The sequence below is a fragment of the Corapipo altera genome, unplaced genomic scaffold (assembly GCF_003945725.1).
Source record: "Corapipo altera isolate COAL_440 unplaced genomic scaffold, ASM394572v1 63, whole genome shotgun sequence".
In the NCBI taxonomy this organism is placed as follows: domain Eukaryota; kingdom Metazoa; phylum Chordata; class Aves; order Passeriformes; family Pipridae; genus Corapipo; species Corapipo altera.
Genome location: NW_020884928.1, coordinates 1,140,415 through 1,155,647, shown reverse-complemented (window position 1 = coordinate 1,155,647; position 15,233 = coordinate 1,140,415). Strand labels below are relative to the sequence as shown.

Here is a 15,233-nt window from a genome sequence, read left to right as displayed (position 1 = left end):
AGTGCAGAAATTTGCAAGACATCTTGCCTACACAGAGGATGTCCTGTAGCTTCACAGAAAAGAAACTCGTGAACTCAAATTTAAGCTTTAACTGTATTTTATTTTGTAACACTGAAGAGTTATTTAACTTATCTGCCTCAGTTTTCTTTTCTTCATTATAAAATCATTCTGAGGGTTATGTGAGTACCAGTATTTTTCAATTTAAAATTCATCATATAAGTGAATTAACTGATATTTGTAAAGGTCACAGAAGAGGATACAATCTTGTTTGTTTACTTATTCTTGATTTATCACACATTTAACTTTTCTTTCTGTTGTGTGCTTCATGTTTTTCCTCTCTTAAATAACAAATTTCTAAGGATAACTCTTGTTCTTTAAACAAAAGCAAGTTGTGATTAAAACTCTTCTAAGCATCTAAGCTGCCCTGCACCAAGATCATTGTTAGCAATATAACCATGACGACATGGTGCTTAGTCAGCGTTGGGTCAGCACCATGTATGCGATGGAGGTGCTGAGAAAAGTGAGCTGGGCGGTGTCCTGCCGCCTGCATAACATTGGCTTTTGCCATAAGGAGCAAACCTTTACCGGTTGTAACTAAGGAGTTATGGTCTTATTGGTATGGATACTGTGACAACCCGTTTTGGTTGTGCAGCTCCATGCTCTAAAGCCAGCCCAGACCCTGTGAGTTCAGGCAAGGTTCACCATTACACTGTGTGGGCATGTCCTCACTTCCCAAGTGGGTTTTGCAGCCCAGCGGCAGTATCTGAGCTGAACACCTTCCCTGGATCTGGTGCATCTGCCTGAGCTGCAACCACAGCATGGGCAGCACTCAGAGCTGTGCGGACTGGGCTAAAGGCACAGGGCTGCTGCACTAGGCACCCCTCAAGCCAGTACTGGTGGGCTCAGCCCTGCCCAAATCAGATTAACAGTGCATCCTTCATTGAACTGTGTTGCATTTCATGTAGATCATCCCTGGGAGAAATGGCAAAGCATTTTGCAAGTCCTGTTGATGACCCTTGGTAAAGGGGCACCAGAAAGTACTGTGTTTTGAAAGAGCTCTCTATGTAGGGAAAGAAAGGGCAATCATGTGGTGTGTTCACAGGATCATCATCAGATCTGGGTTTGATCTGGGCTTGTAAACCTTTCTTTGAACACGCCCTTTTGCCTCTTGGGTGTTTAATTTCCCCTTCTATAAAACATACTTCTTTGTTGACAGGAATGTTGTGAAGCAATTTGTAAAAGAGTTTTACGTTACTAGGGCCTACATGTAAGTGTTTTCTGCTGTGGCCTGTGTTTAAGCCTGTGGTCTGTTGCCCATAGGGTGAAGAACGATCAGAAATTCCAGAGGTATTTCTGAAACTAAGTTATACCAGCATGACAAAAGCTTAACATTGCAGTTTGCCTTGTAGCTGTAGGACAGCCCAGGACTGGAAGTGGGAGCTACAGCATTGTCTGACATGCCCTTTTAGAACAATTATGTGGTGTTGTTTCCTCGTTCACACTCATCTTCATACCTGTTGTCCTAGAGTAGCAGGGCATTTCTTAGTCCTCTGTGTTGCACAAAACAGGGCACATCCTTCATGTCTCAGGTGAATCCATTGTAACAGAAGCATAAATGCAAGAGGGACTCCAGGGTACATGGAGACATGAACATCCCTTGTGTTTAACTGTCGTTCCAGCAGCTTTGCTGACATATGTGCTAATAAAAGCTGTGCCTGAGTTATATTCTATTTCTTCTTGCTTTAATCTCCATGGGAGCGATTTTTTAGCTGAAGGTAAAACACACCTCAGAGCTCCAGCAGCTTCCATGAAGTAGGGCCTGTGGGTATTGACAGTGTTCAGAATTTCAACCGGGCAATGTGTGGGAGAAAAATAATGTCAGTGACTTAAACTAATGAATTTTGAGTCTCTTTGTCATGCTCAAAAGAGATTTTTAGAAGTGAGCAGTTAGTTCTGTCAAATGGAAAATGCCCTAAGGCATTGCTATATCATGATATGGATCAGACAACTCAAGAGGAAAGGCAGTAAGTTTTTTTAAGGGCATGTGATTTAAGAGAGAATAAAGAAAAAAAAGAATTTATTATGCCTTTGAAAATGTCTTTTTCCCCTACAGTGAGATTTGACCCAAAACATTTCTCCAAGTTGTATATTTAAACTGTCTATTTTAAGGCATAACATACATGTTTGCTTTGAAAATTCAAGACTCAAGGACAACTATAAATTTGTTTTGGATCAATATTTTGTAGGAGCATTGGGGCACAGGCAGAGTCAAGACTATTCTGAAATGATTTAGACTTGTGTATAAGGAAGATTTTTCAACTCTACCATTTATTTTGTGTTAATGGTTTCAGTAGCTCAATATTCAGCATGTTTTTAGTGGTCTGAAATGCAAAACCAGCATTTTCTGCATACCGCACTAACTTCTGAACTGGGCAGAAAAGAGAGTCACACACAACCGCAAAGCTGATATGCAAGGTGTGTCTTTTTATGCCAAAACATAGAAAGAAATTCCAGAGCTCCCAATGCATCCAGGTTTGGGGGTGGACCATATGACCTCCAGAGGTGCCTTTCAACCTCAGCCATTCTGTGATTCTGTGATCTGCCGCCTTTTAACACCAATGCAGAACCTATACCTGTTCCATCTCTTACAGACAGCAAGAGAGTAAAGGTGTTTTCTCCTGGCACAATGCAGTGTTGTACAGAGACACCTGAGATGTCTCAGAAACAGCAGTGGGCTTTCAGTGATACATGTTCAGGCAGGACACGCATGCCCTAGGTATGGATTGGATATGTATGCTCAGCTGGGCTTACCAGTTCCTGTTTCCTCTGTGTCCAAAGTAGTTCGGCTGAACACTTACTTCTGATCTACTCCCTAGTGCTGTACATCCCAGGAAATTTCATAGTTTGGTTGCAGTCCTGTGTCAGGTTTCTTATTTCCTGTTGTACAGGTCCTATTAAGCCTTCCCACATTTGAGATGCTCATGAGAAGACCTTCCTTTAGGAACCAGGCCCAGCATGGTTAGAACTAATCAACACCATCAAGTCCAGTCTGATTTCTTCTGTTGAATGGGATGGCTCTTTCTCAGTGCTTCAGTCCTTGGAGGGCTTTGGAGCTTGCAAGGGCATGGGGCTGGTCTGTAGCAATGCTCATGAGTCACAGTCATGCAGCACTGACCAGTGGAGTACAGGCACCTGGTGGTGATACAGGAGTCAGCATAGCCCTGGCAGGGCCAACACAGGTGTTGTGGAAGGGGTACTTCGTATCCCTTCACTCAGTCCCTGGTCTGTATTATCCGTGTTTCTTTCCCTTATTGGGCATCTCAAATCCTCCCATTCCCTGCCAATAGCTATATGACAGTGGTGTTCTTTCTGTCTTGGTGAATAGGAATGTCCATATTTTGCAATTCAGCACCTAAGATTACTCATGTTTCTCCCTGTGTGCTAAGCATGACTATTAGCAGTGCTGTGAAACTGAAAGAATCCAAAGTTGCTCGTTTTTGTGTGAGACCTCAATTTTACTCCTGCTAGCAGTTTCACCTGGGGCTTTATCCTATATGATGTCAGCAAATTGAATTGTGAATATAAAATTCCTAGTGCTAAAATGAAAGTCTGGAAGGGGTTGGGGGTTTATTGATAAGTATGAAGTTAAAATGCAAAATTTATGTATAAGGAAAACTGGATGCTGTAAAAGGATAAATTTCTTCCTCAACTACTTTTTAAAAAAGTACCTTGTGATTTACCAACAACTTTCAATGCAGAGCAGACTTGATGTGTTTGGGATCTTTCATTAGCCTTCTTAAAGTAAACTTCTGATTTATCTAATTGAAAAACAGTAAGAGTCTTCTTAGTACTGAGTTAGCACATTTATCAAGGCACAATCATATCATTGTTGTATGCTCTATTCCAATAGTCTGTTGAAAAGGAAAATGTCATATGTGCTTTATTTTTTAAGAATTGTGAGTTGATTTTTCTCTTCTCATTTTGGGCTTGGTATGTGTTCCACATAGACTTTGAAACCAGATCACTACTGTGCACTTCAGAATATGTAACTTCCTATTACATTTGCTTGTAGGTGTATTATATCTTCAGTATGGAGATGAAACGAAGCAGCTGCGGATGCCGAACGAAATCACAAGCACAGACACTATTCGTGCCCTTTTTGTAAGTGCCTTCCCCCAGCAGCTGACAATGAAAATGCTGGAATCTCCGAGCGTCGCCATTTACATCAAGGATGAGAGCAGAAACATATATTATGAATTGTGTGATGTGAGGTAAGTAAACATGGAATTATAGCTGCTGGTTTTGTTGGTTTGGGTTTTTTTTGTGTTTTTTGTTTTGTGGTGCACTTATAGAATAGAAGGGAATGGGGTTGATAAGTATCTGACAGAGAGTGGCCTGACGCATAAGGGAATGTTCAGTGGTGTCTGAGTAATATAGGAGGTCTGGTCTGACAATGCCTTCAGCTACAGGTGCAGTATCCAAATGCACAAGCCACTGATAAATGGCATACCTTGCTGAAATATTGATATAATACATAAAGGTTCACATATTTCATATGTTTATTGAATTTTAACTGAGACATGATTATTTGAAATACAGAATACAGAGTAAACATTTACAGAAAAACTGAGTTTTTTCTTTGCTGGTAGCACGAAGCCTGATCTCATGAGCCTGAAATAACAAACATGAATGTCACTTATTTCTTCACAACAGTTCTAGTTGCTCATCATCTAACACAAACTGAGTTCACCACAGCAATTGCAGTGTAGAGATGCACTGTAATGTTTTTCTCCCATGGCCAATATAAACAGGAGTAAGAGAAGTCTTCTTTCCACTGCTGCCTTTTTTCTTCTGGAGATCCTGTGGCTCAGGTGTTTCTCCATATCATATTGCAGTTGAAAGAGCAAGTTGGAGCTTTTCTAGCCTTGCCACATCCAATTCTCCCATCCCTGTTCTTAGTCTCTGAACAACACCACACTCCATTATCTTACCTCTGTCTTGCTCTCCTCAGGCTGTTTATCCAGTGTCTTGTCATCAGCCAGCCTCTTAGATTTCAATTTCTTTTAATCTTACTTGCTTTACAGATTCCCACACCCCTGTTTGGCCACTGTAGTACCTCTGCGAAGACCCATCTGATTTTTTGCATCATCATCATCATCAGTCATCATTTATCCAAGTTTCTTATACATCAAACAGTCTTTCACAAGATCAGATCAACTGAGTGAATCAAGATAGGTGTTACTATATCTCTGTTGCCAAGTGCATTATTGCCAACTATCATCTGGCCCATCAGCTTGTTTTCTCTCACTTTATCCCTCCATCTTCCCTCAAGTTTCAGACTAGCAGTTTATGACTTCATCTCCTCCCTGCCCCCGAGAATGTGGTGGTTGATTATCTTAATGCCACTCCACGTTTTTTTCCCTTGCTCTCATTGCAGGCATCACTCTGCCAACCTCAGGCCTGGCTCAGTCTCAACATCTGCTTCCTCTGCTCCTATGCCTGTATTGTAGAGTATTTCTAGAGGAAATCCCACAACCCAGCTGCCTTCCTCCATAACAAACTTCTCTCAGTTCTACCACCCTTCTCACTTAGGAAACCTCAGCAATTCCAGCTTACTGGAGTCTAAAGCATGCACTACCAGGTGCGTTTTCACCACCTTTGAATAATTTCCACAACAGTTTCTCCATTTCTGTTCCTTACTCTTCACAAGATCTTGCCAGTATCTCCTCTCAGAGAACAGATGAAATGAAGCATCATTTTTCTCTCCTTTGCTTGCTATGTCTTCCTTCACTTCTCTTCTTTCTTCCTTATGTTAAATACAAGGGTTTCAGTCAACTCCTTAAGCTCTCCATCTCCCTCAGAGGTTCATGTTGCTCTGTGCCTTTCATTAGGCAATCATACTCCTTCCCCTTTTCTTCCTTTTTCTTTTTTTTTTAATCACTGAGGGCAAAGCATTATCTTTCTATTAAAGTTCAGTCTTTTTAGTAAAGTGATTCAGGGTTCTGTATCCAGTCTAGGTTTTAGATTTTTTTCTGCAGAATGTCCCTATAGTACAGCCTTTCCTTTCCCATCACATAGTGTAAAAACACTCTTCTAATTCATGAGTTTTTTAATAGCAACTGCTATAATGGTCTTTTCTCAGCAGTTGACACAGGTAATAGGTAATCTTGTTCACTCTTACTCATTCAAATGAAGCAACAAATATCATTCTCCTAGTTTGACAGGCAGACTGTTTCACATGCATTTTTTTCACTTGTCCTCTGGCTGTATCTTCTCCATCTCATTAAATATAAACTACTTGTCTTCATTATGAGGGCTCCTCCAAGCCCACTTCAGTGCTACTTTTCATTTCTCATTCAGTACCAAGTGCCATCTGCTTCCACTTGGTGAATAATGCCAACTTGAGCTCTAGGTATCTTTAATTTTCAAATAAATGCCTTCATGCTTTCTCTCAGGCAGCCCTCTAATGTGCTTGGAAGGTGTCCTCCACAGACACCTGCAAAGCCACTGCGTTGATCTCCTTTCCACTCTCTCTGTTGCATTGGCTACTCAGAGCATGCCTGTGGTCCCAGGATTTGCTTGTTGCTCCTCTGGCTGAAGATACTATGGTCTTCTAATTTCTTTTTGTTCTCTTATCTTTCTGCAGCTACCCAGTTGTCTTTTGTGACCTCTATTCACTTTCTAAGCTGATGAAGAAGTTGTATTCCTGGGGTGTTTATACAGCACACAGATGAGTGAGGCTTTTGAACATGCCAAGGGCATCTGGGAGATACAGTAATGCAAATTATAGTAATAATAAAAGTACTGTAATATATACCTGTTATCAGTAATGTTTATCTTAGAATAGCAAAATGGTGAGGTGAAATACAATTCACATCAGAGATCAAATGCCTAGTATTCTGGTGCTTTGCCTTGCAGCAGTGTTTTGCTTTAAAGTGTCATGTTACTACAAGAAATATTTACGGAAAAGGCTTTTAAAAGAAACTCCAGTTAGTTGAGGTACCATCTCATACCCGCCCAACAGAAAGGACAGCAGATAAAATATATTTAAATGAATAATATACCATTTCTTGAACCAAAGATGAGAGAACTTGCTTTGTATCAAAAAGAACATAGTTCCAAGTCGAGGCAGAAAATAGTAACTGAGACTCCCAGTGCAGGTCTTAAAGCAAAAGGGTCACATTTGCAAGATGGAAACCAGTTTATGTTACCATAAATAATTGAAGAACTTGAACTTGCTGCAAGGTAGCTATTTTCCTATGCTGTCTACAAGTAAACACTCATAAATACTAAACTTCTCATCAGCCCTCCAGCTCTTAAACAGGAGGCACTGATCTGTCTCTTAAGCTGTGGGGTTTCTTTAATAACTACTTGACACCTACAACAGCAGCACAAGTTCTGACTAGCTACTCATTGAAAGCAATCACTGATTGTAATATGACATTATAAGAAAGAAATTGGACCTGCCCGAGAATCCTTTCCTTCGTTTTTAAATGATAATCCCAGTGATTAAGATCAGTTCACTAGACTGGTAGCTGCACCTGGAGGAAAGGAATTCAGTCACATGTGTTAAGTAAATTCTCTAGAGTTCACTACTGGGAAGTGAAAGGAGTCTCAGCTTTGAGAGGATGTAAGTGAGCATAGATCTCAGGCTTTGCTACTGATTAAAATGTGAACCAGAAATCAACAGAACTCAGGGCAAGTGTCAAAGCCATAAAATTATTGGAAGGTAGGTTTTGAGACAAAATAAAAAACTACTGTTGTCTAACTCATTCCTAAATGTAGTAGTTGAAAAATGAACTAATTAATGACAAAGTACTAATTAAAGTATTTTCCTAGGGCTTTTCATCTAAACCATTTCTGTGATAGCTTTCATCAAAACTTTCACTAATTTATTTGTTTCTGTAATATCTATTTTTTCCCTTAAAAAAAAGTCTTTATTATTAAAGATAAAGTTTAGAGGAAGAGTTTATCTGCTACTGAATTTTTAGCTTTTGTGGATTTTTTTCAGCTTTGTGAACAAGCTGATAATAAGACTTCCCTCAGGAATAATCACAATTAGAAAGACTGCTTTTCTTTTGATATTCTTCCTTCTTAGAATAGCAAAAATTCATGTGGGCTGAGTGCACAATAAAACATGTAAATATTAACTAAATCCTTTTTAGTGCCGTGTAATGTTGAAGCTCTATTGTCTTCAAAGTGTTTTCACTGTATGGCAGGACCTTGAAAGAAACTTAACACTATCTAATTTTTGTGGGTGTGTAGTTGTACTGAAAGAATGATACTTCCCATGGGAAAGAGAATCAGAGCAGGCTTTTGTTTGGTTGTGTGTGTCTAAGTTATGGCATTTAGGTTTTTCTTATAGATCGGCTGCAGATCTCCTATGTTTGTCTTTTACCTGAAACTTTTGGGAAACAAAGTAAATAAAACTTCTTTCATCTGTTGTCACTGCTGATTCTTTTAATTCCAGGAATATTCAAGACCGATCTTTCCTTAAAGTTTACAACAAAGATCCTGCACATGCATTTAATCACACTTCCAGAGCTGTAAATGGAGATATAAGGGTAAGTACTACTGCTGCATTTTTATTCCTTCTTCCTCCAGCTTTTATGCTCAATGTTTAGATTATTAAATGTGATATGTACACAACCATTCATAAAACCGAGGGTATGTGTACAACATATATACAGAAGAAGAAACTGATAATGCTTGCTGTAATGTTTCTTAACTACTTTGCTTTTTCCAGTTATTTGCCCTGGGCATTAACTGGATGTTTGATCTTGTTTAGGTACATTAAAGCATGTGAAGCAAAATATAGCCTTTAATTATGTATTTTGTGACACAGACAGTACTCAGAGTTTTTACAGCTTCCAATTTTGTGTTTTCAAACCTTTTACAGTGAAGTATGGCATGGTGCTAGTACACTCCAATAAGGTTTCAGCACAGATTGGTTTACAGAGGCTGAGCAGATGTACCTAGCTTGAAGTCTGTTGAAATTTTAAATTGGAAATTCTGATAAATACCCATTGTGGTGTAAATGGTTTTGTTTTTTTCTAAAATTTTCTCTCTGTAGTGAACAAGGATAAGTATATTTGCATTTTCAAGTTAACATTTTGTATCAGGAAACGGTAGAGAATGCATTTGAAACATTTGATTCTTCTCTCTCGTTGCCTCTATCTTTCACTGGACTGTATCTCCCACCTTGATGCTGAGAAGGAAGGAGATGCTGTGTGGCTCCTCTTCCATCTTGTTACCCACAGCTGGTGTTGCAGTAGAGGGTGGTGGTGGTGAGATTACACAACCTCATCTCCTCAGGAAATGGTACAACCAAATGAGCTCAATGGGGCCAGAACGCCACTACTGTCCTACCTGATTTGTGGCTTTTATGTGTGTTCCAAAACTGATTCAACTGTGCAGAAAACTTCTGTGAAGTGATTTGCTTAATTGTACATTTTCTTCTTGGTTTTGTTATCAATTCTGAGCATGCCTGACTGCTCTATTACTAATATTTCATGTAAGTAGTTATTCTGTTTAAACAGTTTGAGGCCACATTATTTTAGAAAGATTCCAATAGCTTATTTAGAGGCACTAGTCTCAACCACCTTTCATTTATACACTTCAATTATAAAATGGTCCTTCGTATAGGTCAGAAATCTAATTACTTGATTATTCACACTGTTGCACACACAGCATGAGCAAGCAAATAGATGTGCATTAAAGGGATAATGTGATACTTTTTAGTGTCTTCTGTAAGGTCCTGAAATTCTTCAGTTCTAGTTATATTCCTGTGGCAGTAAATGGATGTATCCAATACATCTGATTCATATTTGAAAGCATGACATCATTGTACATTGTGACATTAATGCATGTAACAATTTCACTTTGGTTTTATAAAGTTATGTTATACTGTTCTTGTTCTGTGTACAGTGGATGCTGAAGGTATCTACTGTGGTAAAGGTCTAGACTTTTTCAGATACAGTTAGCTACTGTAGTTCTGTAGTTAGCTATATATATTCAAAAGTAAAGGTTGCTTCTTTGGCCCTCTTCCAGGCATTTACTGCCAAACAGAGTTGTTTTGAACACAGGTGCTGCTTCTGTGCAAAAACTGTAATGACTTGAATTGCTTATTTTAAAATACTGTGTTGTACAACAGATATGCACGCTTGACATCTCCTGATTATGGCCGAGTTAGCTCCTTTTGGCCATAACCAAAAAATACTGGTGACACAGTGATGACCTTTGCAGAAGTTGTGTTTTCTTAGTAGAATATTATATTTTACTCTACAAAAATGCAAAGATGCCACTTTGAAATTCTGTGCATCCAAGAAAACAGCTATTTTCTCATTTGGCTTTTCCTTTGTATTGGCAAATTTCTTGTCTTTCTGGTCTGAGAGATGAAGTCACAGCCAGGATGTTCACTGGGGCTTTGTGGAGAAACATGCAAAAAGTCTTCCTTTTGAACTATGTGAACTGCTGTACTTCAAAGTTACGAGCATGGAAACAAGTGATTTCTTGACCTCCAGAAATAATGAAACCTCTTTGTTTAAGGATATGTGTCTTTTGGTTGGGTTCTTCCTTATGCAGCAACACTCAGGTCCTAACTGAGGCTTTTCCTAAAGTAATAACACTCTGCAATAACACCTCCAGTGCTAATCCCCTGGAGTCTAAGATGGAGCACACACTGCAGCTTTTCGTCTCTTTTGCAGAAGTACTGTAGGATCTCCTCTCAAATCTCTAATTTGGCAAAATTTGTAGGGACATAGTAGTCTTATGGTTTCTGCCCTTTGGTTAAATCTGGTTAACATTCACCTGGAGGTTTACAGGTTATTAGTTCAGCAGAAACAACCACCAATAAAGAGATTGATTATCTATCCCTCTTTTCTTAGCAAACCAGCTTAAGGGGAATGGAACTGTGGGGGGACTAAGTGAGAAACATGTACATTTTATGTCCTGTTAATGCACAGTACACATAAGATTGTAGAAAACTTGCTTCTCATCCCTTGTTTTGTGTTTGCATATCTTTGCTTTGGGCAAATTGATTTTTTTCAATTTCATATGACAAATGAGTGCTAAATTCACTACAGTAGGAAGGAGGGAGGGTGTGCTTTACATGATGTTTAACTGTTTCAAAATACCTGCAGAAAAGCATCTTATTGTCTGACCAGTTGAAAAACAGTATTTAGAATATCATGAATTAGCCCTTGTTAAGTACATTTTTCCATGGTGATACTGAGCGTGGTTGTATCTCCAGCCAAATGTGAATTCAAGCTTTATTTTTTTGAGGTTTGGGAAAGTTTTACCTTTACAGATTTTTCTACTGTTTGCCTTCTTGTCCCTTTGGAATGTTTATCCCTGGGTTTGATGATGTTCAGGCTTCTATTCATGTGATTTATAATCATTTCCATGTAACAGGCCCAAAATAATCTCAGAAAATAATGTTAGCTGCCAGCTTGAACACCTGTTTTAACTACCAAACAGATGTGAGACCTGTATAAGAGTTGGCAGTAACACTTGAAATAGTAAGTATTATCCATATGGACAAGAAGACTTCAGAATGCTCAAGAAGAATGTGGGATCTGTAAGTCTCAGATCTTTATCGAACCATGTCCCTTAATTCTAATTTTCCTGGTTGTCTTTGTTTCATGTATTTTTCTGAGTGGGTTGAGTTTGAGAAAAGGGAATTTGCTGAGGGGCCAAGGAAGCTCTAAAGAAAAGTTTCTCTTGAAATCCTTCCGAGTGCCTCACTTGCTTACTAATATTGTGTCATGGCCATTTACATCTTGAAGAGCATGGTTTATTTGACAGGTCTACCATGTTGAATGCTGCTCAAGCAAGAGGTAGCCACATAGTGCTGTCTCACTCAGTATTTGTGCTTGTCCTCTTCCTTTCTTTATTTTTCCTTTCCCAAAATGTACAATGAAAATCCACAACAACTGGGTGTTTTTTTGAAAAATGTATCTTCACATTGCTGCATTTTTTCATTCATTTATTCCTTCATCTGAGCTTGTATCATTCATCAGCATTTTCTAGCTCTCTGTGCAACAGTACTACTTTTGACAAAATACTGTCTCGTGAACAAATGTTTAAATGGTCTTTCTATTCCCTCTGGCATTGTTCTGAATTCCAGTGTAAATGCATGTACATGGCCATGCTGGTCTGTGCCCTTGGAATTAGCATTTGTGATTTGCACAGATTACAAGGAGAAAAAGTTTTCTCAGATTTACAAAGTGCAGGGCCCAGGTTGCCTCCCCTCCATTCAGCGGTGGTGTATATAGATTGAATATCAGGAGATGACAGTAAAGAACTGATGGCTGAGTGAATTGAATTTCTTTGCAAGTGTCACAGCTCCTTTCGTCCTGGGCTGTTGCACTGAAGTGATTCCCCCACTGAATGTGCACAGCATATTATCTTTCCCCATTCCCTACACCCTCCTTTTATGGAGTGGCTAAAGGGGGAAGAATCCTAAAATATAATCTCCCCCTTCTGTTACAGAAACTAGTCTGGTGGCACAGTTGGATACTGATAATGTTGGTTTATGCAGTGGTTTGATTTGGACTTCACCTGCCAGCCAATTTTGAAAATTAGGAGGGAATTTGTACTTCATAAAAAACTGGTGGCTATTTTGCTTGGCAGTCTTTCTCTTCCCATCCACCTACCCTAAAGTCTGTGGGTTACACTTTATTTTGAAGTCCTAGACCCACCATGATTTTGCTTAATTCCCTGACTTGTATAAGACCTCTGCTGGGTGGATGAGGCCAGAATATCCAAAGAATGCTTGTTGTGGCTGCTGTTGTATTGAGGTATGCTTTGAGGTGTTTGGGATTTTTTTTCAGAGACTGTTTCTCTAAGAAAGAGTAATTAGGGCAAGTTGAGTCAGAGCTGAGTTGGGGCAGTGCAGGGTACCTGTAAACTCCAAATTTTCTGGGATTTAGTGTGGCAAAAAGATGATGATGTTCCTGGCAGCAAGGAGGGTTTGGGTTGCCAGAGTGAGAGGAGAGGATGTAAAATGAGTTGTACAGTAAAATGAGACAGACATTTGATAAGTTGGATAAACTTGTACTAAGTAGCTTTTACTAATGAAATGGCACACCAACTTTTGACTTTTCCCCTGAAAATGCCTGGATAGCAGGTTGCTAACATTTTAACTCTGTAGAGTTAGATGCAATTTACAAACTTTTAAAAAACCTCTACAAGTGCTAAAAACCCTCAGACAACTCCCCAAGAATTTAAGGCTTCCAAGAATGTTGAAATTCAGTGCTGGTTTGCAGGAAAGATAGAAAGATAGTAAAAGCAGAATCATCCTTCTGTGTTCTCGAGGTATCTGTAAACATACCTGTAGGTTCTTTAAGATGTTTAATTTATTTTTATTGGATTGTTTGTGATCTTAACATCACAAATAAACATAAAAGCTGATAATGCTGCCAAAATTATATTTTTTCAATTCATGCTACAGCTAAAAAAAAAAAAAAAAAAAGAGCTGCTTGCACTACACAGAGGTATTTAGAACAAAAGTATTTATTGGAAAAGAATTCAAACAATAAATTGGGTGAATGCATTTTAGTGCTAGAATGCCTATGGGGACAGCATTTATGTAAGTTGCCATGTGTTTGCCTTACCGATCGTATTACTGTAAAACTTTGTTTTCTTTAGGGAAGAAAAAGGAAAAAAAAAAAAGAAAAAAAAAGATAAAGCAAATGCTAATACCTCTATTATCTGATAGAGACCTTCCAAATGATACAAATCTCATCTTTCCTGCTGTTTTGCTGTCTGCTTTTTCTAATGCTCTTTTTGTCATTGAGAGGTTATGACAACATGAGCCATATTGTATTTATAAACATCACGTGTTTCCTTGATATGACTTGCAGTGTCTGCCAAACAGAACACATGGAAGAAACATTTCTCATTAGCTCAGCATTGGTTTTGGTTATACTGATTTCCGGGACAGGAAAAATACCTTCCTTACTCAGATTTAGCTTTCATACAGTAGAAAGAAACCTCTGAGTGTCCATGAAATCTCTTGAACAGAGACGCTGCAGCTCTTGTAGCCCACATACTTTGTCTGAGGAAAAGAGAAAAAGTGCTTTATTTTAAAGAGCAAATGTAATGGCATCTATTTCTGAAACTAATTCTGAATTAGAATACCTGCCAAAGTCATCTAGAAACAGAACTCACCAAGAGATGTAAGGTAAGATGATGCTTATAAATAAAGGAGGATATCTAATTCCTTTTTTCTTTTTTTTTTCTTTCCAAACTGAAAGATATTTTCATATTAACTGGGAATTTAAATCATAACAATGGAAACTGTTTCTTCTTCCTTGAGCTGTATGAGAAAATAAATGTTTAACTGTTCTCTAAATCACCAAACTCTACTTTCAGATTTTATGTCTAGTTTCAAACTTACATATTGAACATGAACAGTTATTTTCCAACTTGCCATTACAAATCTTGCTGAGATTGGAACAAAATATATAATAGAAGTCTTTGATGTTCTGGATTCTTTTAAATGATATGGATTTTCCTACTTTTGCCTTGAGTGGGTTTTCAGTAGTTGCCAATTATTTTGCAACTACAGACCTGCAGACACTGAGAAGTACCTGCATCCAATCAAACTGTGATGAGAGACTGTAAATGTACCTGTTCTCTTTCATTCATATATCCTTTGATATACAATACCTACTGCTGTACAAAGCCTAAGTTAGTGGGAAAATGGATAGAATTACAAAGAAAAAAATTATTTTTTTTAATTTCAGCTACACATAAAACAATATATTAATCTCAAACGTTTTCCGGCCAAAAGCCAGTCTGTTTGAAGATACAGATCCTGTGTTACAGTTGGATGGATACTGCACTGTGGCTTTTTTAATATGATGGCTAATTTTTTGGTATACTATATTTATTTCACAAACATTGTGTGTAATGAATATAAGGAATATAAATGTATAGATCCTATTACTATACCAACATTTTAAAAGATACCTCTTCTTTTTTTAAGAGAAATTTTCAAGTAATGAGGATGGATTTTAGGTTTACATTAAGCTGGCCGTTGAAAGAAAGCGTCATGTTCTTGATATTAAACTGTTCAAGGAACATGAGTTTGCCACACCCATGCAGTAATCTCCCAGTTAGTCTAAGAGGAGTGTCATATGGTAGATATCAGAAACCAGTTACCTGGAAGCTCCCAGAGAGTGGAATTTTTAGGGGGAGAGTTCTTTATTTCCTACTAACAGGCCTGT

General features: G+C 38.4%; 1 protein-coding gene across 19 annotated transcripts in view; it reads left to right on the top strand.

Annotated features, from left to right (window-relative positions):
* The window catches only part of KIAA1217 (KIAA1217 ortholog), a 353,867-nt gene that overhangs the window by 272,777 nt on the left and 65,857 nt on the right, over positions 1 to 15,233 (top strand). For all 19 annotated transcript variants that reach the window (XR_003530194.1, XM_027658718.1, XM_027658727.1 and 16 more), the window contains 2 exons: positions 4,073 to 4,271; positions 8,471 to 8,564. Coding sequence is in view for 18 of the 19 variants with exons in the window: in XM_027658718.1 (XP_027514519.1) it covers positions 4,073 to 4,271; positions 8,471 to 8,564 (293 nt within the window). In the remaining variant the exon portion in view is untranslated. The remainder of the gene's footprint in view (positions 1 to 4,072; positions 4,272 to 8,470; positions 8,565 to 15,233) is intronic.